Raw genomic sequence first — 25,364 nt, forward strand, 5'->3', positions numbered from 1 at the left:
CTTAAAATTAGCTGTACTGCATTATACAGTTTGGAAATTTACCGTATATCTTCGTTTTGGTTGTGAGGTGGAGTAGGGAGAGCAGCTAGTATGTCTACACTCTTTACTTCCTCTGGAACAGAACCTAAATATAAGGAAAGATTTAAATGTTAGCAGAGTGTGCAAAAAACTCTAAAGTCATACCGGCTCACAAATGAATCCGAAACAATGTTTTACCCATGGTATCTTCTGATGCTTCAGTCTCTTTTTGACCTTCTGCTAGTTCCTCTACAGGTGTCACTCCATTTAGAAGTTTGTGCTGCACCGAAGGTGGAGGAGTTGGGGGAAGTGATGATGGTGGTGTTGGAGGATTGCTGAGGTTGTTCTAATAGAAAAAAGGAGCAAAAAACTTTTTTTTAAATGGAGAATTAAGTGTAATTAAGTGAAATAAGAACAAAAGTGTTGCACTCTGGATGCATCTTAATTTAAGAAAAATTCCTAGAATGAGGAATACACAGCCAAGGAAGTCTCAAAGTCTTCTGTATGGTACATGGTTAAACTGAAAATGCCAAACTATAGTGTACCTTTGTAAGAAGCTGGGAATAGTAGTCTGGAATATTGTCCAGCATAGCATTTCCAAATGAGCCTTTCAGCTGGGTCTTGGCATTGGCTGGGCTGCTGCCAAAAGGAGCAAACAAATCCAAACTAGCAGTAATGGAGGGCTCCATCAACGGAAGAAGAGAAAGCCCCTGTAGGTTAACCATAAGTGAGCAATGATTTAACATCATAATATTAATCCAAATTCTTCATAGGCATGCAGTACTCTTAAAACAGGAAGCAAAGATTAAAAAAGCCCATGCTACATACTTGTTTCAGCTGCTTCATTATTGCCTCAGTTTTTCCAACTTCTTCTTTCTTGGTTTTCTTTCTAGAGTTTGGCCCACGCTCTCCAGCTTTTGTAGTGCGTTTGGCCTTGACTATTGGACTTCTCTTGGTGAGTGACTGCAGATCCTAAAAATAGTATTAGATAAGAATTAGATGGTCTATTACATAATACATATGCATAATGAAAGGACTTCCTTGGCCTACCTCCATATTGCGTGGAGTTCCTTGAAGCTTTTGCTCCAGCATTGCTAGCTTGCTATTGATGTGCCCGTTTATCTCATTATGGATACCATCTGAGGGCCTCTGAGATGCAAGTTGCAAGTTTTTGGTTCTAAGGAGTTTCTGTAGTAGCTGCTGGCCAGTCTCTGTCCTTTGAATTTGGGATCCAAGATCTCCGGCTTGATTTCTAGAGCCCAGAGTAGAGTTTGAAATAGCAGTGCCACTGACTGGTTCTCCAGACATTTCTCTCTTTATGCCATCAGAATAGGCCTCTACACTACCCCCTGTGTCACACTGGACTTCCCGTGGTTCCTGTTTGATGTTTTGCAGTGTCATCTTGCACATTTCATTAGGTAATGGAGTTGGTTGAGATGCATGACCCTCAGATACTTGTGCAGCAGGTGATTGGTGTGGGTTGGGTGCTGACTGAGGAGATGGACCATTAGGTGGAAAAGGAACAGAAAGAGCTTCAGTATTGGGACTCTGAGTCTTTGTAGCTGGAGATCTCAGAGGTGAAGCGATTGATCCTCCTGTCTGGCTAAAGGGGCTACCCTTTCCTACAATACCATCTGGCCTAGAAGGTGATGACAAGTGACTGGAAAGAGACTGGTTGCCTGTATCAGGTTTATTTAAAGACGCTGGGCTTGAACCAGGTTCTGGAACAGTGGAACCTGCAGGAGAACCTGTATGAGAGGGTGAGGCTTGAAAGGGGCTCAGTGCTGTTGCCACATGGGACTGTTGTTGCTGAAGATGTTGGGATCCTGGTGGAGTCTGAGACACTCGCATAATCCTTTGTTGATTAGAAAGCGGGCTTCCAGGAGAACCCTGACCCACTAACTGGCGAGGGGACATTGGTCTAGCCATATGTCCAGGTGCTGTGGCACGAACCTGACCCAGTACTGGCCTGGGCACTTGACCTCTCATCATCTGATGATGATGTAGTTGCTGCTGTTGTAACATCTGCTGCTGCTGGGCACTACTGATGTATTGAGGCAAAGGTCCTTGAGAAGGCTGTTGCATAGCACCTGCCACACCTTGATGAAACTGTGTAGCCATAACAGATGGTTGTCCCATTGCTCCCGATTGCTGTTGAGGGCCAGCTGGACCATGTTTGCCTGCCAAACCAAAGCGGTGCTGCTGCTGTTGGATTTCAAGACCTGGAAGCCGTGGACCAACTGGTGGCCCCTGTGGGACCTGGGGACGCATTTGTCCCTGTGCCTGACCCTGCATTCGTAGCATCTGGCCTTGTTGTAGCTGTCGCTGGGTAATCATTGCCTGAATTTGCTGCAACTGTTGGGTTGGAGTCAGGTGACGCAGTTGGGGGTTCTGTGCAATGAAGGCCTGAATGTTAATAGGGGCACGTATTTGCCCTGCAGAAGCACCAGGCCTTGGAGTCATCATCATCTGCTGGCCTCTAGGAATGCCCATCTGTTGAGTCAATAGAGCTTGCTGCTGTTGATTTGTAATACCAGTTATTGTAGTTTGCGTCTGACCACTATTTTGGCCAAGTACATCTTGTTGTTGATGTGCAGCAATCTGACCAGCTTGCTGTTGCGCCATAAAGCACATTTGCTGATCTTCCTGTTTTATTTGTATGGTGTTCTGGGTCTGAAGTCCAAGTTGCATCTGTTGTTGCTGTGGTTGTACTTTAAGATGTGCTCCAACTTGTTGGTTGCCTACAAAACCATGTTGTTCAGCAACTCCAATGTTCTGGTTTGTTTGAGGCTGTGCTGTTGGTTGTTGACCCAGAAAAGCATGTGATTGTTGTGGCTGTCCAACAACACAATGCTGCTCTCCACTAGATCCCTGTTGTTGCATCTGAAGTGGTGTAGGAGGTCCACCCTGTTGGGGGGGTGTTTTCGGACTAAGAAGTCCTCCATCTTTATGGGCAGGATTCTGAAGATCTTGGACACCTTGTTGCAAGCTCTCAGCAACTCCTTGGGTACTCCCTGATGGCGGCGTTTCTAAAGCTCTTTGTGGCTCAGAGGGACCAACCTGTGATTGTTTCAATTGTGTGATTTGTTGCTGTTGAAGTTGAGCAAGGCTTTTTGCAGCATTCTGCTGCTGTGTCATGAGCATGCGCTGAGCCATTACACTCTGCTGTTGCTGTGTGAGCTGGGCTGGTGGCCCTCTAACAACATGCTGATCCAACAAAACCTGAGGTCTCTGAAGCTGCTGAACAATTTGTTGATTACCAACCATACCCTGTGGTTGGCCTGCCAACATATTTGCAGTTTGGGTTATTGGCTGGCCCATGACATTATGTTGTGTCTGCCCAATAGCCTGGTTCCCTATCATACCTGGAGGAGTCTGCATTAACCCCTGCCGATTTTGCTGGTTATTAATTAATCCTTGTTGCAAGTTTGGTTGCTGCTGCCCCATATTGCCCATCAGAACTTGGGCTGGCTGGTTGCCTATGGCTCCAGGCTGTTGGTTAATTACACCAGGTTGCTGAGGTTGATGTGACATAGGCTGCTGCCCCATCATCAACTGTTGTTGCTGCTGCTGCTGCTGCATTTTTTGGACCATTTGCATTCTATGCTGTAACTGTCGTTCTTGTAAAACTCTTGGATCTGGTCCTTGTGCTCCAGGCACTTGTGGGAAAAAACCAGGAGGTGCAACTGGTTGCACAGTGCCAGCTGCAAGTGGCAGAGAAGGTTGGGCTCCACTAAAGGGTTGCATTTGTGGCATTCTAATTGGCATCCCTGCTTGAGGCATCCCTACAGATGGTTGACCAATAGTTGGTCCTCCTTGTTGGCCAATCATCATTTGTCCAGGCATCTTGGAAAGCATGTGGGGCGCCTGTGTAGAGGGGCCAGGAGCTAGCATGGAGGACCCTTGCTGATGCTGCTGCTGCTTACTTCGGTACTCTGCAATAAGATTGGTGTGCTCCTTTTGCTGCTTGCGTACCTAAAAATGCAAATTTCAAATGTTATTAGCAGAATTACTTTAAAGACAACTAAATTTCTTGTTTGTTGGTACAAAGATATTTTACATACCTGGTCCAATTGTTTCTGGATTTTACTCTGTTCCTCAGTGACCAGTTTGAGCTTTTCAGCATCTGCTTCTGCAAATTCACGCCCAGCTTTCTTTGCAGTGCGCTGCTTGGCACACAAAGCTTTACGGGATTTGCGATGTGCTCCAATTTGCTCTTCTAAGAACTTCAACTGCATTTGCAGCAACTGCTGGGTGTGCACAAGCCATTCTTCATATTGGTGCTGCTCAGCATCATCTGTTATGAGTGTGGTGGGGAAAGAACATTAAAAGCATAAAATAAACTTAACTCTCTATAACCTGAATGCACAAAGTGTGCCTAATCACAATTTGTAGCAAACTACATTTCCCACAATGCAACAAATAAATAAATATACAGTGCATCCGGAAATTATTATTATTGCAAAACATTTTATGTTTATGTTAGAGCCAAATTGGTTTAGATTCATAATTTCCCTCAAAATTCTCAAACAGTACTCCATAATGACAACGTGAAAAGTTTTTTTGAAATCTTTGCAAATGTATTAAAAATAAAAAACGAACATCACTTGTACATAAGTATTCACAGCCTTTGCTCAATACTTTGTTGAAGCACTTTTGGCAAATACAGCCAAATACAGCCTCAAGCCTTTTTGAGTATGATGCTACAAGCTTCGCACTCCTATTTTTAGGCAGTTTCTCTCATTCTTCTTTGCATGACCTCTCAAGCTCCATCAGGTAGGATGGGGAGCATCAATGTGCAGCCAATATCAGATCTCTCCAGAGATGTTCAATCAGGTTCACCTCTGGACTCTGGCTGGGCCACTCAAGTACATTCACAGAGTTGTGCTGTAACCACTCCTTTGTTATCTTGGCTGAGTGCTTAGGGTCATTGTCTGTTGAAAGATGAACCTGCACATGTCTTCATCAAGGATGTCTCTGTACAATGCTGAATTCATCTTTCTCTGAGAGATCCTAAGGGACTTTCCCTCAGGACTTTCCTTCAGACAGGCTGCCATGTGCCATCTGGCCACTCTACCATACAAGCCTGATTGGTGGAGTGCTGCAGAGATGGTTGTTCTTCTGGAAGGTTCTCCTCTCTTCACAGAGAAATGCTGGAGCTCTGTCAGAGTGACCATCAGGTTTGTGGTAATCTCCGTGGACTAAGGGGCTTCTTTTCCAATCACTCAATTTGGCCAGATTGCCAGTTCTAGGAAGAGTCCTGGTGGTTCCAAACTTCTTTCATTTATTGATGGAGGGCACATTGGGGTCTTCAAAAAAAAGGTTTTTCTGAACCCTTCCCAAGATCTATGCCTCAATACAATCCTGTCTCAGAGGTCTACAGACAATTCCTTGGATTTCCTGGCTTGGTCTGTGCTCTGACATATACTGTTAACTGTGGGACTTTATATAGACAGGTGTGTTCCTTTCTAATCAACTTAATTTACCACAGATGGACACCAATCAGGCTGTAGAAACATCTCAAGGATAAACAATGAAAACATGAGGCAGCTGAGCTCAATTTTGAGTGTAATGTTAAAGGCTGTGAATTCTTTTTTTCCTTTTTAAAACATTTGCAAAGATTTCAAACAAACTTATTTCATGTTGTCATTATGGGGATTTGTTGGTATAATTTTGAGATATAATTTTTTCCATTTTGGAATAAGGGTGTAGAAAAATGTGCTGTGAATACTTTCCAGATGCAAGTTCCATTTTAATATCTGATCTGCATTGCCAAAATCATGACTTTAAACGGGTACTTCAGCGCATCAGAGAAGATGAATGTGCATTTAAACTGGCTCATTTATGTAGTAGAAATGTGAAATTATTTTGGTGCCTTCTAGACTGACAAAAGACAGAAAATGTATTTTTGTGTGATGTGGAGGAAAGATAACAACTCCCAGAATGCCCAATGAGGCCCCTGCTACTGTTATCACTTGCCCACCATGACACCGCCCCCACTATCGTTTTGATTTTCATAGAAATAAAATAATTTTGTTCAGTTAGAGAACGATTAAAAACTACAATTAAAAACTGAACGTGTCTGTTCAATAAAATGTGAGTGAGCCAAACGAAAGTCACGGCACAAAACACAGCCGTGTCAGATTGCATTCATCACGAGATCGAAGACCTGAGGTAAGCTGGCACATTTTCAGATCATGCCTATGGAAGCTTAACTTTAATATCAATTCATTTGAAAACTTGAAACACTTTGAGTGTTTACATTCTGTGAGTGAGATCACACCCCCATGGGCGGGTTGATAACATGCGGAACTAGCTCCTTCTGGCTATAGTATCTATACAAACAATTCCTCAGATAATATTTGCATCATCAGAGGATTTTTTTACAGAAATAAAATGCATAATTCTCTCATCTCAGAGGGGTTATGAGGGGGGAAAGTACATAAATTAGAATATACTACCTGGTTTCTATTGATACAAAGCTTAATGCTAATCGCTGAAGTAACCCTTTAAATGCGTATTTATATAATAATAATCATAAACAAGGTAAAGGCTAATTAAAGTAGTAAAGTGTTGGTTTGTTGCAAAAATAGAAATGCAAAACATACTAATGATGCCAAATTGTGGAGGATTAGGTCTTGTTTGAACCTGGTTGCTGCCTTCTCCATCCTGAAATAGAAGGATTAGGTTTATAAGACATGATTTTAGGTTAAATTCACATATAATGTGAACTATAAAGAAAAACAAACCTACCTTGGAAGACCCAGGTGCAAGCTGAGCCTGGGAATCCTCATTTCCAGGGGCTGAAGTTAACCTTTGAGCCAAAAGAGATACTTGTTGCCTAAAGTTGAACAAAAAAACTGAATCTGAAACAGAACTGAAATAGGCGATTCCATGGAAATGTCAACCAGCAAATTGTTTAGCAAAAGAACAAAACCCCTACTACAGTATTAATGTAGAGCTATATTACTGTATTAAAGAGCTATAACTGAATTATGGTAACTGCATAACGTATCTCCCACATGAGGTATGCACTAAATTATACACAAAAAACTGGAGAGACAATCTTTCTACTTTTTAATGACAATTATATAATTGTGCATTTCATACATGCTGATTTTAACTTGCCTAAACCATATTTTTTCTGATATCCAGACTATCTAAAGGTTTATTATTAAACAAACAAATGGCACTCCTTTAGAAAGTAACATTTCATATTTTCACTTTTACATCCATAACACTGGCACCTATCAACATTTTTTTAATTGATTTTTTTACCAAAGTGTGTTAACGACAAGAATATTACCTATTCATTCCAGGTGGTACACCCATTGGATCTTGAGCCAACACCCTCTTAATTCCTTTCAGCGCAACCATTTTAGCCTTTGCAATAGGATCCATTATGTCATCTGTCATGAATTTATCCAGCTCTGAGAAAAAAATATCTACAATAGCAAATACATTTTGGGATAATAAAATAAGAATAAACAGTAGATGGAGCTTATTTCAACACACCTTTATCTGGAAAAAAGTTGCTGGCCAAGTTCTGCTGTTTAACAATATGTGGTGGTGGTGGTGCTGTCTGTTGCTGAGAAGTAATACCAGGATGAATTCTGCTGGGCTGTCCACCTCGTAAAATGCCTTGCTGTTGTCCTATTGCTGCATGGGGAGGTGAAGGCATTGCAGCACCAATTAACCTCTGCTGCTGTTGCGGTAACACGTGAGGTGGCCTAGGCACCATACCTGCTTGAGGCACAATGCCCTGGGATGGATGGTGATGCTGTGGCATCATAATTTGATTTGGCCCCTGAGAAGGCTGTTGCTGATTTTGAATACTGTGAAGTTGACTACCAATCCCTCCCTGTAGAGCACTTAAATGCTGCTGCTGCTGTTGTTGTTTCTGAAGCTCCTTCTTTTCATGCTCTAAAAGATCTTGAATTAATAAAGGTAGTTCACTCGCTTCCAGCGAGCTTTCTACTTTGTCTAGATCTTCTGCTGTAGAGTGGTGGCCAGCATCTGGCAACCCAAGTGGATCATTACCCAGGTCTGGATGTGGTGCAGTTGGTTGGTAAGACAGTGTATCTGCTTGGCTAGGAAGAGGAAAAGGTATACCACCTAAACGGACAGTGTTCAAAGAAGCAGTTGCGGTCTCTGGTTGATTAGAGGCTTTTGTACCACTAAGCAAAACCGACACAGTTTCACTGAGGTCATCTTTATGGGAAGCTTGTCCTGACTGTGGTTGTTCAACCAATCCCTTGTCTTCAAGTTTTACAGATGACAGTCTAATGGAATCAGAGGGCTCTACTTTTGGAGTATTGGTAGCAGATGGACACTCTGTCTTTAAAGGTGGTTGAGTGGCAGTTGTGCGTGTGTCCTGGCAAGCTATATCCACTCTTGGTTTCTCTTCCACCTTGATTTCTACATTAGTAGAAGACCCTGGTCCTTCCCCCTCTGCTTCCACAAGTCGTAACTGGTCAGAAAATACATCTTTAGGATCACCTTGATCAAGCTCAGGATCAGTGTATGCCAGCAAATCAAATTCATCACTGTTGAGCAGATCGTCCAAATGAGGATCATTGGTCTCAAGGTTGTCAAGGTTTCCCAAATCATCATCGCCTTTATCAGGATCAAGGTCAAGAGTAGCAAGATCATCATCCTCCACTCCGGTTTCTGCCACTGTATCACCCAGCCCTTTGGAAGCAAATGGGTCCTCTAGGTCAGACTCCGGTAGGTCAACTGGATTCCCAACAGTCTGTTGACTGCCTATTGTACTTGTTTGAGGAAGCTGTTGAGTAGTAGTGTGAGTAATGGGCGTTTTAGGTGTAGTTGTCGGCACCTGCTGCTGCCGTAGTTGAGACTGAGGGGGTACATTGCTTTGTTGTTGCATTAATAAGTCCATGCCACCCTGCTGTAACCCAAGTCTGGGATCACGCATCCCCTCCGCTGAAGCATCGAGAGATGGGGGTAAGTTCTGCTGAACAAAAGCAGCATTTATTTCCTGCTGTGGAAGAAACATGCGTTGTCTGGGTATAGGCGCCCTTTGCATAAACTGAGGACCCAGTGGCATCCTCTGGGAATTATGTCTCAACTCTATAAACTGAGGTGGTGCTCCCGACACATGGCTTTGTACAGCCTCAGTGCCAGTACCTGTGACACCTGTCAAAGGATTAGGCATATTCTGCATGGACTGCATGTTGAGAGAATTGTTGATGGGAGTATTAAGGTGCTGCCTAGGAACGGCTTCAATCATAGATGGTTGTTGGAATCTCCGCGGAGCACCTTGGTTTTGCCACTGTGCAGGAAATGGTGGACGAGGATACATCCCCTGAGAAATATTAGGCCCAGCTTGCCTACATAAAAAGTGCAGATTATAAAATGTTAAGAGTGAAAGTGTGATTATACACAGTCCTTGTAAATGTTAGAGTAAATCAAAACCAGTTGCAGTTCTTCATCTCATTGTACCTTAATGCACTGGGCTCCAAAGTTGCTGGTGTCCCAGGAGGAGGTGGGCGGCAAAGCTTTTCATCCATTGATCCCATTGGCAGAGGCATCCTGTTGCCAAGGGCCGCCTGAGCAACCACAGCTCTGCCCTGATAGATATAAAAGGTGATGTTATGCCAACTAACAAAACACTTTTGGCTGTACAATCAATCGAAATAAAACTGTAATCACGATATGGCATAGTGCGGTTTTCAAATCACAAACACTGAGATTTAGTTGAGTAAATATAAATAAATGCTGCTCCACAAAATCATCTCTGTATGTGCTCAGAGTTTGGGTCCCTTTTAGTGTTCCCAAACTTGAAATGAGAAGCACCAACTATTGTCAACAAAAGAACTTCCTGCAGTTTTTTGCCCAAATAAAAGCTTGCATGGTTTAGTTTTTAAAAGATAGATTTTCAATATTATTATTGTAATTTTACTGTTTTATTGTAAAATGTATTATATCTGTGTTACATAATTTTTTAGTAAAAATATTGTTATTACTGTTATATAACATTGCTTTGGACCAAATTAAGCAGCCCTAAAAAAACACAGCAAGCTAGAGCATTTAAAAAAACAAATTAATAATGCAGGCATGGTTTACATCAGATTCAGTAAATCACATTCAATATCAATACCTGAGGGTAAGGAGGTGGTGCTCGCTGACTTTTGTCTTGCTGAAAGGTCTGCACTTCCCCGCTTGGCCAATTCTGAGCAGGATTACTCAACACAGGTGCTTCCTTCTCTTGGCGGAGTGAGTTTCTCTGCATTTTTTGTCTTATCAAAAACTCTCTTAATCGCTGCCTCTGTGATGCATAAAACAAAAAAAGTTACATTCAAATTTATTATTAATTTAAAGTTACATTCTACCCAAAACTCTTTGTAAATTTGCTCATCTAATTGGTCTGTACTTTACCTGTCTGTGCTTTTCTAACTCGGATGGACTAAGGCTCATGAGAGCTGGATCCTGTCCAGCTGACAGATCTGACATATCCTGTGTCCCTGGCATGTTGGGTAAATGTGGAGCATCTGTTGGCCGCACAGTTGTTTCTTGTCCAGGTTGAAGTGCTATTCTTGAGTTAAAATCTGCACCTACTGGTTGCTTCTGGGATGGCGGCTGCTGGAGATGGACCTGAGCTTGCTGAGTAGTCATCATCTGCTGCTGGCCAACAACTTGTTGCTGGCCCATTTGAATCCCTACACCAGGACTGCAGCTAAAAGCAGGGGGTTTCCCAGAGAGCGGATCTGCTACTGAGGGTGAGCAAGGGGGTTGCTGGCTGTGATGAGGTGAGCCCCTAAAGGGGGAGTTACCTTCTGGTGCTACAGAAGATGGGCGAGGGGGTTTATGCAGTGAGGCAAAGGGATCTCTGGACTGAGGTCGTGAAGGTGGGCGGGAGTAAGGATCAGGAGACTGGAAGCGTGGAGTGGCTGGCGACTGCACAGAAAGCATATCATTGGAAATGGCTCCAGGTGTGAGAGGCGACTGAGAACTGCCTTGCGACTGAGGACTGGAAGGCAATCTTGAATATGTTTCTTGCTGAGGTGTAGGAAGCCTTTGGGGTAAAGGAGAGGAGCCATCACCTGATTGAGGTCGTGGTGTGAGAGGAGGCTGAGCGTAAGGGTCAGAAAACGTGGAGGGAGAATGGCGGTAGCTCTCAAGAGGATGATTAGGAGAGGCACCCGGAGTGTGTGAAACAGACAAACCACCTGCATCCCCCTGATGCATGCGAGGTGTCATGGGGGCTTTAAATAACACATCTCCAGCTTCCAAACTAGCAGGAGAACCAGCGCTTAGGTCTTGCCTGCCAAAAGCAGAACGTGGAGATGGGGCATTAATTTCTGCCCTATTTGGGCCCACCCCAGCAGGTGAAGAAGCTATTGCAGATGGAGATGGAGATGAAGCATGATCTTGTCGGGCAGCTCCATGTTGGCCACGGTAAGGGTCGCCACAATGGGTTGTATGAGGTGGTGAAAACATCTGAGAATCTCCAGGCCCACCAGGCCTGGGTCGAGGACTCTCAGGTGGACCTAAGGCCTCCTGAGAGGGCTGCTGAGGTTTGGGGATTTGCTGTTGTGATCTAAAAAATGGGTCAACCTGCTGGGCCCTGCGAGGAGTCCCTGGTTGCATGTCAAGGGAGCCGAAACTGGCTGGCCGTCCCTGAGTAGCACCCTGTGAGCCAGACATAGGATATCCTGAGGAAGAGGCTGGCAAGGGGCTGGAAGAAGGCTGCGAGTATGGGGTGGATGGCTGAGATTGAAGGTGCGGAGACTGAGAGGGAAGTTTAGAAAATGGGTCTGTCTGCAAATCAGCTGAGCAAGGAGTCTTAAGGGGTCCATCAGGAAAAAAGGCTGAAGATACAGAGTCTGGGGCATGGGGGTAAGGACTCTCAGCAGAGCTCGGCTGGGAGGGAGTGGATACAGATCCTGAGGGTGGGGGAATTTGGAGGTGCAGATTAGGGCGCTCCGTTTTAATACGGCCAGGCTCAGTTTTGATAGGCCGACATACTTGACTCTCTGCCTGCTGTTGAGAAGAAACAAAATTTTACAATTACAATGCAAACACATCAAATGATATACAGTGCATTTGAACAGATGGTCACTTACCTTCTGTGCCTTGTTTATTCTCTGAGCAGCCCTATTATCTTTGGCCTTTTGCTGAATGGATAAGGGACAAGTGGTAAACAAATGAAAACTGTTAAAGGACAAAAGACAGTATTTTGAAATTAAGTTACACTACAGGTTCAAACTAGCACCTACCAGATAAGGAACCTTGTCTGCAGCTGATACCTTCCTCCAAATCTTCATTATTTGTTTGCAGCGACTTGCCCAGTCTATGGTAAGAAAGGAAATATTATAACGAGGATTAGCAGGTACACCTTCTACAAGTGAATAAAATCTTTAACATTCAAGTCATTTTAATACTAACCAGGGTAGTCCTGTTTGAGACTAGGGAAGTTCATGTTAGCATATAATACAGGAGAGATGGTAGATAGATTTCCTAATTCCTCATCCTTCTCCCAACGCTGCAGACTGCGCTGATTGTAGGAGAGGCCATCTCCTTCCTGTTCAGTAGGAGTTGGAGGAGTGGAGGGGGTAGCTGGAGTGGATGGTGTTGCCCATGGACTTTCCTCATCCTGGTCTGGACTGAAAAGACCACCTCGATCACTGTAAATGAGAAAAATAAAGTACATATAAAGGAGGTGAAACCCATAAGGGGACAAAAGGGAGATGGGCAAAATAAAAAGCTTACCGTATGTCGAAAAAGGGAGACTGGGAGAGACCTGAAAAAGAGTCCATCATACCAGTTGAGGGGAGTGCACCAGATAAGGAAGCACCTGTAGTTAAATCATGGTGATTTTTAAGTGTATACATGTATAACAAATCTAACTTGTATAACACATCTTGAGTGAAAATGTTTTTATTTTTTTATTGTATATAAAAAATAATAATAATTTATACAATTCTGCCCATACCTGGAAGGAGGTTTCTTTGAGGAAAACCACTTTGATTTGGATCACTCTCCTGAACAGGCTTAATGCTAGGCTGCAGCGGCCCACTAACAGAGCTCCCCTCAGTGGGTCCAAGTACTTTGCGGAAGAACTGCTCCGAATCCTGACTTTCTAGCCCCCGTGGGAGATCTGGTAGGTGAAAGGGATATCTCTTGAGTAACACAACCATTCATTACAACAGGTATCTCCCTTTTTTGTTGACAAAAGCATTTACCTTCTTTCTTCTGTATGTCAGACCCTTGTGCATCTACTGAGCTCTGATCCCTGTTGGAAAGTTGCCCAATTGCTCCTTGGCCTACTGCTACAAAATGTTATGGAATTTAAATATTTTATGACAACATTCATTGCTAAAATATTCAACAACCTAGGCTCTGAAAATCCTACCTGCTCGATCACCTGCAGACTTGGATCCCTCACTCTCTTGCTTTAGTTCCATGGGAAGACCAGTCGGCCTGACTATGGCCTCAACTGTAAGAAATGTTTTTAATTTTTTTTATCTGTCACAACTAAATGTATTACTCTCAAACACAAACACTGATGTAGTGTCTTACCTGGTTCAGAGGCTGTACTTCTGGCCCCATTGCCAGGGAGAGGAGGTCGCAGAATTCCCTGTGTATGTCTTTGGGTTGGAGTAGCAAGAAAAGCTCTCTTACTCTGATCGAGCAAAGTCTTGCCAAAGAAAGCTTCCTGTAGGTATGCAGGAAACATGTCCTCCAACTTGCTCTTCTTTCTCCCCCTGCGCTTCTTGGCTTGCTCACCCTCTCCTTCTGCTGTCTTTGCCTCTGGGACTTCAAGAGGTATGTCAGGATGAGGTCCTACATGAATAAACACTGACTGAGTTATATGAAGGTTTGGCGAACGCTTTGAGATCATAAAAGATGAGATGTTGATCACACTGTACCAAGACCATTTTAAACATTCTAAAGGATGCTGGACTAGGTTTTTTCCCCCTCAATTTTTCATGCTGAATAGAGATCAAATAACATTTTATATAGAGCATGTTAAGACATGCCAGATTTGTACTTTTTTTATATTGTCACTGTTCAGTGTTTTGATGCAAGGCAAATAGAATATTTAATTTTTTTAAAGGAACTGAAAGACATTTTTGTGGTCAATAAAGACTGACAGCCCCAGTCAGTCAAGGCAGTTGCACCCACCCAGTTGTGTTGGAAAACTATACCAGAGTGCCTAAAACATTCCAAGACTCAACACTGATCAGACAAACATAAGAAACTGGTGTTTTCTGGGGCAGTGTGAAGGCCAATTTGGACACACTTGCCTTCCTCAAGTTTCGTTTCAGCTGCTTGACCTTCAGGAACAGCATCACCAGAGGCAGACAGACTCCTCCTCATCCGTGTGTGACACTTTCTTTGCCGGACCATGAACCCTCCTATCCCTAAAAGTGAAAAAAACAACAACACTTAACAATCTTACAAAGCACAGAACACTATTACAGCTATTAGGAGAAATATGGCTCAGTGACCTGGTCTGTATGGTTTCCGCTTTCTCTTCTTCCCATCATCAGTCTCTTCTACTCCTCCTTTGAGATTTTCACAGTCAGCCATGCCCTCTATACCTCCATCTGTCCCAGTTTCTCTGTCCACTCCTCCATCCCTATCTGGGCTCCCAGGTGCTTCCAGCTTGGGCTCACATTCCATTGCTTCTGTACCACCTATAACAAAAAATGTTCTCATTATTTGCATACACAAACAATTTACAGAAGGTCACGACAATGATTTATTAACACAATATTCCAGTAAAACAGCCTGAAGAGTTAATTAAACATTTTTAAAAGTTGTACCCTTGACTTGCAGGGAAGATCAAAATAATTGGTCAACAGTATAGAAATATTTCAACTTGGTAATAAACTGACCTTTCCCCTCATCCCCATCTGCATCACCTTCTTTCAGCTCATCAATACACATGGTGCCCAGTCGGGACCGGCGCTGCCTGCGTTTGTGCAGGGGTGACATGGAGATGCTTCGCAATAAAGACATGCCAGTCTCTGTTAGCCAGACACCCTCCAGACGATAAAACTGTGGCTCTGACCAAGCGGAAGGAGAAACGGAGAAAAAGTCAGATAAAAATAGCACATAAATGAAAGCCTGACAACTAATTATCAAACAACACATACCTGGTTCTTTCATTTTGAAAGCAGACATCATAGGAGACTCCACTAATAGAGATAAAGAATGGTTATTATTTTGGAAAATGGATGTAAAAAATAAATAAAAAAAACTAATCAAGACCATTATGAAACTCACCAATAGGCCTGGGGACAAATGGAGTGCAGGCTGTACAGGCAAAGCCTTCATCAGATGCTTGTTCAACCTCATCCTCAGTGTAAAGACTCTCACATACAGCATGAACCCATCTACAAAAGTAAAAACGTCTCTTATGCTTAACACTTTTAAATAAAAAATAAAGAAAGAAACACAGTAAAAACAGCAGCCATCCGATATTAGTTTTTTGTTGTTTAGTTTTTTGATGGCCTATGCCGAGAACAGGGTGGCCGATGGCCTTGATTCTTCAAATCGATTACAGTATTTACAAATAAAGAAATTAGACCGAACTGTTAAAAAGGTGAAGAATGGGGAGCTCGTATTGTCCTTTATTAATATAATATAATGCAGTTACTAACTGACCTGTCACAGTGCTGACACTGTAGAAGCAGCTCCTCCTCCATGAAGTTCTCTCGACACACAGGACACGTTACCAGGCTGGCACAAGGGCCGCAATGATTGTAGTTATTTTGCCACTCACAGTGGAAGCCAGGGGAGCTAGCACCACATTGCATACAGCACACACACCTGAAGGGAGTAGATCAATGGATCAGTCACCACATTTTTCTCTTCAGGCTTCCAGCTGGCACATATACATCAAATCACTGTACAGAGGCAATGGCATACCATTTGCACTTCCAACCTCCCTTGGGCACAGTCTGTAAAGGTGGATCCAAGCAATAAGTGTGATAGCTGACATCACAGTCGTCACAAAGCAGCAATCGGGCAGGATCTGAAGCCTTCCCACACACCTCGCACACAATGCACTCAAGACAACGCCAGCCTTTTCTTAACATCATCTTGGTGATCTATAGAGAAGAAATCCAAATAAAGAAATAAGGATCGGTGTATCATTAGGATCACTATACAGGATAGAGGTTAAAAGCTTACCTTGCTGTTCACACAGTATGGATGATAACATTGTGCACACTGAGCACAGGCTAAAAGCTGGCCCTCCACACCTTGTCCAAAACTACCACACACTACACACATGTCCTGTTACACAAATACAAAAAAATAGAAATCAAATTGTCACTTTTGATGCTGAAATGGAAGTTGAAATAATAATAATAATAATAATAATAATAAGATAGATTCATACCTGCTGCAGGACAAACTTATCAGTGTTGGAGAAAAGTACCACAGTATTTTGCATGGTGTCATCTTCCTCCTCATCTTCTTCTTTGCTAAGTCCAGTGTCTGCAGTCATGCTTAGCTGTAAATATTATAGATGCATTAAATTGAAACCTTTTTTAAAAGTTTTTGTATTTTAGAAATGTATTACTTAAACTCATTAAAGTTAGTTGCCATGGCAATGTTTTTTAATATTTATATTTTATTTTTTGTTTCTTTAATCAAAAAGATTTTTCTAATAGTTTTAGTTAGTAACACTGGTTTTAATGTTTTTAGAATAATTCATATCACTACAAAGAAAATACTTTATTTTAACCAGGGTACTAAAATTGTAATAAACCACATAAAAGCTTAAATGACAGTAAAATATGCCTTAAAATACTATTAAAAGAAGCTTACTATAAAGGCGTCAATGCAAGAAGCCATTGCTTTGAGGCGTGACCGTCCACGCCCTCTTCCACCACCACCACCACCGCTGCCACCGCCACTGCTGCCACCACCTCGGGGTCGTCGTTTCCCTGGGAAACCACTCCCTCGGCCCTGAATGGTCAGAAAATACATTTATAAGTGTCAAAATTACCTATTCTTGGACTAGTTGAGAACCTAAATCCATCAGAATTAAAATAAATGTTTAAAAAAGTTGTGAGACTGACATCCACCTGCTTTACCCGTGAGCGTCCTGGAGAACCCCTACGCTTCACTTTCTCCCCATCGGGCTTCAGCGGATCAAAAGGCAACGAGTCCTCCGTTTCGGTAAGAAGCGAATCAGAACGGGTCCTGCCAGCTGGCACCAGACTGAGTTCCATGGACAGCATCTGAGAGTCCGCCTCAGCTGGCGAGCCGAGGAAACCGCTGCTGCTCTCGTCACCATGGCTAATGTTTGATGTCTCATCGAGGACCAGCTCAGGCTTCATATCCTCTTGCATCTCCTTCCTGGACTGATCATCTTCTCCCTGACTCTCATCTTTGAGGAACGACTCCTCTAAGGATTCCTCCACCCCCTGCTCATCCTCCTCTTCCTCATCCTCAGACTGGCCCATTCTGTCATCAGTGTCAGATGTGAGGGGTATTTCTGTCTGAGGAGCAGGTGGAGGAGTCCTGTCTATTGCCTCTTGCCGTGACTCAGATCCCACGTCCTCCAAGTCCATTGCAACTGGCTCAGCTTCTTCTAAAACAGGGAGTGTTATTTGAGAAGACTGAGAACACAGGTTTGATGGAGGCTTTGTTTCAGTGGCCTCCACTGCACTCTCCACCTCTGTCTCTGTTTGAGGAGGCTTGTCTTGCACTTGCGACTCCTGCCTTTCTATAGGAGTCTCGGACACATCAGGTAGGGCTTCCTCTACAGTGTCAGGGACAGGGCTGTCTGGGCTATCCTTCATAGGAAGGTCCTGAGTGTCCTCTGATTTTTCCTCAACGGCCTCTGTAACCACTTTTTCTCTGTTACTCTCCTCCTCTTTTTGTTTTTCATCCATATCTATAGAAGACAACAAGCATAAGGACTACAAATATCCCAAAAATGTGTAATGCAAATTGTTTTTGTAAAATTCTGTTAAAATACTTAAATTAGTAGTATGTGGCATGGATATCATGAAAAGGAATTTTTGGGAATGGCAAAGAATGTTTTGTGATAGGTTTGGAAGGATTAAAAAACAAAAAAAGTATTATTGCAAATTAAAACCTAATATTTGCAGCTTGTTTGCAAAAAAATGTAATGTATAATGATAAATTACAATTCCCCCACGAAAATATAATTATATATTTACACTTAACTATGCTACCATTAAAAATAAAAATGCTCGTGTCAGGGGATGTGTTTGCAGATAAAAACCTGAACTATGGTGGGTTTTGAAATTTACCTGAAACCGCAGATGAAGGAGCCTGCTGCTCTGTAGAGACCTCACTGTGCACATTAGCCTCTGTGGAGCCCTCAGCACCTTCTGGCCGTAGTTCCTCCTCTATAATGCTTTCTTTCACCTCTGCCATTCCAACAACCTCAAGCTCTGTCCCTGAAATGAAACATCAGCTCAATATCCACATCTAATATCAGTCAATAATACTCAGCTCAGAGAGAACAAAAACTAGGGCTGGGTATCACCAACTAACCCATGACACCACATAAAACATCACTATACAGAGAAAACAATGATTGCAATGCAGCATTCAGAACTGAATTTGAAGAACATTTTCAATTCCTGAATTTTCAAATTTGCATTTATCAGGTACACTATTCAAAAGTTTGGGGTCAGTGCAACTTTTCTTTTAGCATAGAAGTATTAAAGTGATAGGATAACAGTCTAAATTTAAAACCTAAATGATTTACAAGAATACAGGCAACAGGAATAAGTATTCACACAACAAACGTCACATGAAAAATACAATCATAAGTACGTCTTGGACCCTATTTAGTCCTTATCATAAGAGACTCGTTTTTAAGAGCCCTTGGAAACAGTTAAAAACAGAGTATTAGAGAACATACCCAATTCCATTGGCACCTCTGAATCAACTTTTTCATCTACATGTGTAGATGACACCTCAGACTCAACTGGAACCTCATCTGGGATTTCTTTGCAGAGCACACAGATGCATTTCTCCTCAGGAGGCCCTGACAGAGAGGCACAATCTCTGTGTACCCATCTGTGGAGGACACCAAACCAGTTAAAAATATGCAAAGAGGCAAATTAAAGTCAGTTTGTGTTACTTCATGGCAAAAAGTACTTTTAAAGGTCACTTCCATTTTAGTAAACTGCTTCTACAGCACCAAACACTCTGGTCTAGACATGAAGCAGCTCACCTGCCTATTCTTTATGTCAGGAGGTACACAAACTAACCTGTGGCAGATGGCACAGCAATGTTGGAGTGTGGCCGAGGGCTCCACGGCTTTACTGCACACGCCGCAGACAGAGGTTCGCCTACGCTGGCAGCCATCACATACTGTGTAGCTCTCAAACCACTGTTCAGAGCCAGGAAGCTTCAGTCCTCGCATGCCACAGTCAATACACACACGGCACCGCTAAAACAGACATGCAAATGAGGTCAGCCAAACCAATAGAGTGATATTTCACTCACAAAAATCACATTTTCCTATTTGCCAAACATCTGTTCAAACTGATATCACCAACACACGCCACAATCACTCAAAATAAACACCATAAAAGGGATGGCACACATATCAAACCTCCATAGAGATCAAACACAAAGTATCTTTTGCAGTTAAAGTGAGAGACAAAAAAAAGAATTTGCATGCCATAAAAACACACTAAAAATGTGTTTTAACTCGAGCATTGCGTTTTTAGAACAGCGTATCAATCGCAAGACTTTGCAAAGGATGCGAGACGTGACCACAACTGTCAAAGGTGTCCACCTAGCGCATGTTTACATAGAAACCAATAGAAAAAGAGCACAGTTAAATGCAAAAATGTGTTGTGTGACTTAAAAGTGCTTAGATTACATTTAATTTGAACTGGATCAGCCTATTTTGTGTTTTAACGACATGGTGGCGAGTAAAATGACAACAATTTTCCTTTTTAAGGGAACCTTGGCTGAAAAAATCAAGTGGCTTCTCCACCCAATTTTGGGTATGAGAAAAGCAGAGCAACTATGTAAATAAACAGCACAGGTCTAATTTCTGCCTTAAATGGTGATAGATTAAGGGCATGTAAGAGTGAGTCATGAGTATAAGCTTACTTTGCACTTCCATGAATCAGGGGGCACAGAGTCCATGGCTGGCAGTAGACAGAAGGTGTGGTAGCCCTTGTCACAAGCATCGCAAACCAGCATCTTTGAATCCTCTCCTGGTTGCCTGATCATCATTAAAAAAAATTGTTAACACCGATTTAAATATAGTTTCATGGGTTTAAGTAAAGATGCGAGAAGCATTAAAAAAATACCTGCAGGTCTGGCAAACCTTGCACTCGGGACACTGCCAGCCTGACCGCTGAAGTGGTGTAGCACTGATTTCTAGACAGGCGTCATGATAGTGCTGCCCACAGCCCGTACAGTATAGCAAACCCGACAGGTCTCCAACAGAGTCGCACACCGCACACCACGCCTCCTCTCCGGCTGCAAAACAAACACGGCGAGTTTGTCATCTCAATAACCGTGAACATTATTTATGGATGATATCGTGTCTCTTAAGCTGCAATTCCGTACCAATCTCCTCTGCCTTGTCTATGTGCTCTGGACAGAGGAGTGCCAGCTGCTTCATGGACTGGAATGATCCACTCGCAGCCGAGCAGGGGAAGTGGTAGAACCGTGAGCAGCCTTCGGCCCGGCACCGGATGGTAGCGCCCATCCGTTTACAATAATCACATGGCTGAAGCAGATAGAAAAGCCAAGAAAAAGATGGAAAAGTTAGTTTGCCTGCCATAAAGCAATATTTATATGGTTAAATACTTCAATAAAGGAAGCTCTCTGCCTACCCGCTGTATCCCTGAGATGACTGCCTTATCCACGTTTATCAGCACCTCACCCTCAGTCTGTTCCACTCCCTCTGACCACACAGCACACCAGTGGTGAACCCAGCAGCTCCCTGTTTCATAATTAATTATTTGCAATTATAACATTACTATTTTTTTATATCCCAATTTTGATCTTGATTATAAAAGAAACATTTATGGGCAAGGTTTTTGAGATTTTTTTTCATTTGTAATGCATGAACACAAATACATATAACATTATAACTGTCATTTTTCTTATACCAAACAAACAAACTTTATCATCCAAATTTTAACCTTGATTATATAATTGATCATTATAATACAAAGAAATACTTAAAAAATTATGTTATTCATAAATATAATACTTTGTAATTATGTAAGCATCAGTTAGAATGGTAAAAACAAATGAAAAATATGAAAATCATTTGTTGATTTCATAAAGTATTTAATTTAATTTATAAATAACTTAAATAGCTGTTACATAAAACAAATCAACTACTGTTCAAAATAGATTCATAGTTTTATTCAGCAAGGATTCATAAATCCTGATCAAAAGACATTAAAAGACATGTATAATGCTACAAAATCTCTCTTTCAAATAAATGTTGTTCTTTTTACATGCACATATTGAAAGTCACTGCTTCCACAAAAAATATTAAGCAGCACAAAGATGTTTCTTGGGCAACAAATCAGAAAAGTAGTAAATTCAGCTTGGCCATCATTAATGTTTTTTAAAAATATTAGTATTATACTGCATTTGATCAAATAAATGTAACCTTTGTGAGCATAAGAAACTTAATAACCCTGAACTTTTTGAAAGACTGTAGGCATGCAAATGATAATAATAAAAAAAGAATAATAATAAACTGCATATTTTTTGTGGTTGGCAACCGTAAAAATATCTGCAAGGGACATTCAAATCTGAACAACAGGACCACAAAAAAAACTCAGCTCTGTATTGTTCAAAATGTTCACAAATAGAAATGTTTAACGCAATTAGAAACTATGAAATTTCGCTCAAAGATGAACAAAGGTGCCGAATAAGAAAGAAACTACTCCAGCATCCGATCATGACAGTGACATCACTATTATTCAAACCACTCGATTTCCTTAGTATACCTGTGTCATCAAAGAAAGATGCCAGGCAGGTGGATTCAGAGAATCCAATGGAAGACAGGTCATCATTTCCAGCTGCTGGCAGAGAGGAGACAGAGGGCTCCAAGCTGGGCCGATCGGAGGAGGGTCCAAAACACCGGAGCTCCCGTTGACCATGCAGACTGCGCTCCACACAGTTACAGAGAGCACAGGCCCTGACAGTTTCCCTAAAGAAAACACCAACACAAAAAATTATGATCAGCAACTCTGTACACATTGCCTCATCAAAACAGCTCAGTGCAATCAAATGAGAAGCATTAATATTCAAATTCTGTGTGTTATTTGTCCTTGGCTGATAAACCAGTGACCATTTTGTCTACATAACCCCATGCTCTATTTAATGAAGACAGCCTTTTCCTGTAAACTGAGCTATTCAAGTATGACCTACATTTTATGCAAAGCAAAGGAACCGCAATATTTATAGAAGTCCTTACAATGATGAAGTGTCCACAATGGTGCCAGAGATGTCCTGTGCAGCAACAGGGGCACTCAGTTCCCCCTCAGCTTGGACACTCTCCTTTGCAGGGGTCCCATCATCAGCTGAGAGAAACATGGTAGCCGTAAGATGAAGCAAATATAAATGTGCCCTTTAAAAATCCCAGATAGGTAGCACTGTTCCCTCAAAGGGAATTCAAGCAAAGGTCACATGCTAGAGAGGATTCCCATTCAAAGATATCATTGTGGTGCAAGATTTAAGATTATTTTTACATGCTTTGAAAGCTATCAACATTATTGCATCCACAAAACTGCATGGATTAAAAAGGTGGTTACTAAAACACGCACTTATAAAAGGGGTTGCCCTTTAAAAACAGTAAAATTACACGTATGACACTTGTGGCTAAAGAAATCATCTTTTTATTCTGATGCATGTTTTCCTGATGATTACTAACCTGCAGTTTCTGAATCATTTTCTTCGCAGTTTGATTTCTGCTCGTCCATTCCTACTCCTGAAGAAGATCTCTATTGCAGAGATCTGAAACAGGTAGGACAGTTAGAGAATTCAAAAACAAAATGCTGGTATCACCAACGTAGAGCAGCATGCATGTACAAATCCAAGTTTTGCAATAATCTACGACCACAAAACCACTGTGCCATTTTATTTAAGCATCTCAAAGACGGTAAAGAAAAAGTTAGACTCTCTAAATAATGCACAGCTTTGGATCAACTGTTTTTGGTAATGTCTAGTCATTCCGCAAACGCGTACTTAACGTGCATAATCCAGCAAAGTTCAAATTACTCCACACCTAACTACGCAAACATTAGTGAATATAAGAAAACACAAAGCAGCTGATTAAATACAAACCATGAGGTGGATTCGCGTGTACTGTGCATTTTCTCCGTTTTGGTTAACGCTGGTAGATAAACAACGGTTAGGGGGGTTGTTAAATTTGTCTGATCCTGCAGCTGCGTCGTTCTGCTCAGCTTACAGTAGTGCCTAGAAGCTGCTAACACGCTAGCATTCTGGCCGGGGTTAACAAACTCTATGCAAAATAATCCATTCGCCCATCATCAAACCAGGTATATACAGCCACGTATACACAGCTCGGTTGCTTAGTGATGACCCGCGGTCAATAAAACTCTATAAATTCGTGCATAACTAAGATAACATGTTACTTTCTTTATGTAAAACGACGCTAAAGGGAGAAACACAAAGAAAATACAACTTCCGTGTACCGCGCTTCCTGTGACACAGATAAAGAGGTCGGACTAAAACATGGGCAACGTTATTTTGTTCCGCCTGTTATAAAGTGCACATTTATAAAATCAAATGTGGTCATGATAACAAAATGACAACAGAAGGTATCATAACAGCATAACTTAATTTGAAGTAGCATTTATTCTATCTTTTTACACGTATATTCTTGTGTTTCCTGTTGTACCTTGCATATCCATCTATCCATCCATCCATCCATCCATCCATCCATCCATCCATCCATCCATCCATCCATCCATCTATCCATCTATCTATCTATCTATCTATCTATCTATCTATCTATCTATCTATCTATCTATCTATCTATCTATCTATCTATCTATCTATCTATCTATAGATATTCCATATCTAGTGCTAGTTGAAAAGAAAATGCAATTCAGTTTTAAGGTTCCATAATGTGCTCAAGATTTCATGTATAAAAAAACTGTATATAAATCTGATTTATATGCCGGGTTCCTTCCATTAAATTTTTTTGAAAACAATTAAAGTATTTAATAATAATTATAATTTGAATTGTAGTGACATGTTTAGTGGCTTTTAATTCATATTTCAGTGTATGTGGAAAAACTGCATGTATTTACAAATATTTATGTAATTACCAGATAGACTTTAAAAAAACACGCGATTGGTGGACACCCTATTCTAAAGGATGTTTAGGCTACGCATGACCTCTAATTATGAATGCAAAGTTTACATAAATTAAAAGCATGTAATTGGAATAGATAATATAATCCTTAAATTAATTTATAGAGTTCAAAATTAATGCGAGTGACTGTTATGGGGAAACATTTGTGTTGTGATTCTTGTTGATAATGATATTCTAGTTTATCCTGATATATCGGATTATTCAGGAAACGAAATCTAAAATTGCGTTTACGGTGACCATGTTTTTATAACTCTTCAAACGTGTCTACACTAATTTCTTTCCTCAGTTTGTTTAGTTAAGATGTTCGCATAAGGAACTGTGTACAGATAACTAATCCTATGCACTGTGCTTCCCCATTTTAACTTTCAACTGCGTAGCTAATTTCAAAATATGGTACATTAGTGCCATTCGCCCTAGTGCTTGTTATTTATTATCGTTTAGCTGAACGGAATTAACTGAAAACACCCGATACCTAAAATAATTACCACGCCACTTTGACAATCCCTGACCCTTTAACTTGGGAATAAACTGTCAAGCTAAATCCTTTCACACTAATTTGTTGACATGTTTTCCCAGCAGTTTAAATCCTAAAATACGCTAACTCACGACCACATTCACGTATACTACAGACAGCACAGTCCTTTAAAAAATCAAGTTTAAACTCGTTTCCTCTGTTACAACATTTTCAATGGTTTTATACCGAGGGAAATATTAAAAAGTAACCAAACGTATTGCCTGTAAAGCAGTGCATGCTAACAGGCTGCAAGTAGTGACCCATACAACTGCAAGCACTGCTATAAAACAAAATATAATAGATTAGTCACCCATTTGTATCAAAGTTTATTATCAGTCCCACTTTTGCACAAAAAAAGAAATAAATAATAAAATAAATAAATAAAACCCAGTTTCACATCTGCTAACTCAGCTTGCTAGCCGCATACTTTCATACTCCAAAACGCTGTTGCTCTTTCCAGCAACAACAGATAGA

General features: G+C 41.5%; 1 protein-coding gene across 7 annotated transcripts in view; it reads right to left on the reverse strand.

The window, feature by feature from the left end:
- Window positions 1–25,364, reverse strand: part of kmt2d (lysine (K)-specific methyltransferase 2D) — a 33,032-nt gene that overhangs the window by 6,842 nt on the left and 826 nt on the right. For 3 of the 7 annotated variants that reach the window (XM_067446032.1, XM_067446035.1, XM_067446030.1), the window contains exons 2-43: window positions 22,907–22,989; window positions 22,451–22,556; window positions 21,981–22,183; window positions 20,844–20,953; window positions 20,575–20,737; window positions 20,313–20,484; window positions 20,110–20,224; window positions 19,254–19,435; window positions 18,902–19,059; window positions 18,282–18,431; window positions 17,079–17,899; window positions 16,825–16,965; window positions 16,394–16,507; window positions 16,183–16,287; window positions 15,919–16,100; window positions 15,655–15,819; window positions 15,274–15,383; window positions 15,144–15,185; window positions 14,883–15,053; window positions 14,493–14,681; window positions 14,289–14,405; window positions 13,561–13,824; window positions 13,394–13,477; window positions 13,224–13,310; window positions 12,974–13,138; window positions 12,751–12,835; window positions 12,427–12,665; window positions 12,258–12,331; window positions 12,105–12,155; window positions 10,417–12,021; window positions 10,139–10,306; window positions 9,481–9,608; window positions 7,534–9,368; window positions 7,325–7,448; window positions 6,772–6,859; window positions 6,627–6,687; window positions 4,083–4,315; window positions 1,069–3,993; window positions 847–990; window positions 564–728; window positions 217–364; window positions 43–124 (exon numbers count right to left, since the gene is read on the reverse strand). In XM_067446032.1, the coding sequence (XP_067302133.1) occupies window positions 43–124; window positions 217–364; window positions 564–728; window positions 847–990; window positions 1,069–3,993; window positions 4,083–4,315; window positions 6,627–6,687; window positions 6,772–6,859; window positions 7,325–7,448; window positions 7,534–9,368; window positions 9,481–9,608; window positions 10,139–10,306; window positions 10,417–12,021; window positions 12,105–12,155; window positions 12,258–12,331; window positions 12,427–12,665; window positions 12,751–12,835; window positions 12,974–13,138; window positions 13,224–13,310; window positions 13,394–13,477; window positions 13,561–13,824; window positions 14,289–14,405; window positions 14,493–14,681; window positions 14,883–15,053; window positions 15,144–15,185; window positions 15,274–15,383; window positions 15,655–15,819; window positions 15,919–16,100; window positions 16,183–16,287; window positions 16,394–16,507; window positions 16,825–16,965; window positions 17,079–17,899; window positions 18,282–18,431; window positions 18,902–19,059; window positions 19,254–19,435; window positions 20,110–20,224; window positions 20,313–20,484; window positions 20,575–20,737; window positions 20,844–20,953; window positions 21,981–22,183; window positions 22,451–22,556; window positions 22,907–22,955 (12,320 nt within the window). In that variant the 5' untranslated portion in view covers window positions 22,956–22,989. Of the gene's footprint in view, window positions 1–42; window positions 125–216; window positions 365–563; window positions 729–846; window positions 991–1,068; window positions 3,994–4,082; window positions 4,316–6,626; window positions 6,688–6,771; window positions 6,860–7,324; window positions 7,449–7,533; window positions 9,369–9,480; window positions 9,609–10,138; window positions 10,307–10,416; window positions 12,022–12,104; window positions 12,156–12,257; window positions 12,332–12,426; window positions 12,666–12,750; window positions 12,836–12,973; window positions 13,139–13,223; window positions 13,311–13,393; window positions 13,478–13,560; window positions 13,825–14,288; window positions 14,406–14,492; window positions 14,682–14,882; window positions 15,054–15,143; window positions 15,186–15,273; window positions 15,384–15,654; window positions 15,820–15,918; window positions 16,101–16,182; window positions 16,288–16,393; window positions 16,508–16,824; window positions 16,966–17,078; window positions 17,900–18,281; window positions 18,432–18,901; window positions 19,060–19,253; window positions 19,436–20,109; window positions 20,225–20,312; window positions 20,485–20,574; window positions 20,738–20,843; window positions 20,954–21,980; window positions 22,184–22,450; window positions 22,557–22,906; window positions 22,990–23,319; window positions 23,700–25,364 lie in introns of those variants that run through there. The other 4 variants (XM_067446031.1, XM_067446034.1, XM_067446033.1 and 1 more) reach the window with 4 other exon arrangements.

The sequence above is a fragment of the Pseudorasbora parva genome, chromosome 6, assembly GCF_024679245.1.
Source record: "Pseudorasbora parva isolate DD20220531a chromosome 6, ASM2467924v1, whole genome shotgun sequence".
NCBI lineage: Eukaryota > Metazoa > Chordata > Actinopteri > Cypriniformes > Gobionidae > Pseudorasbora > Pseudorasbora parva.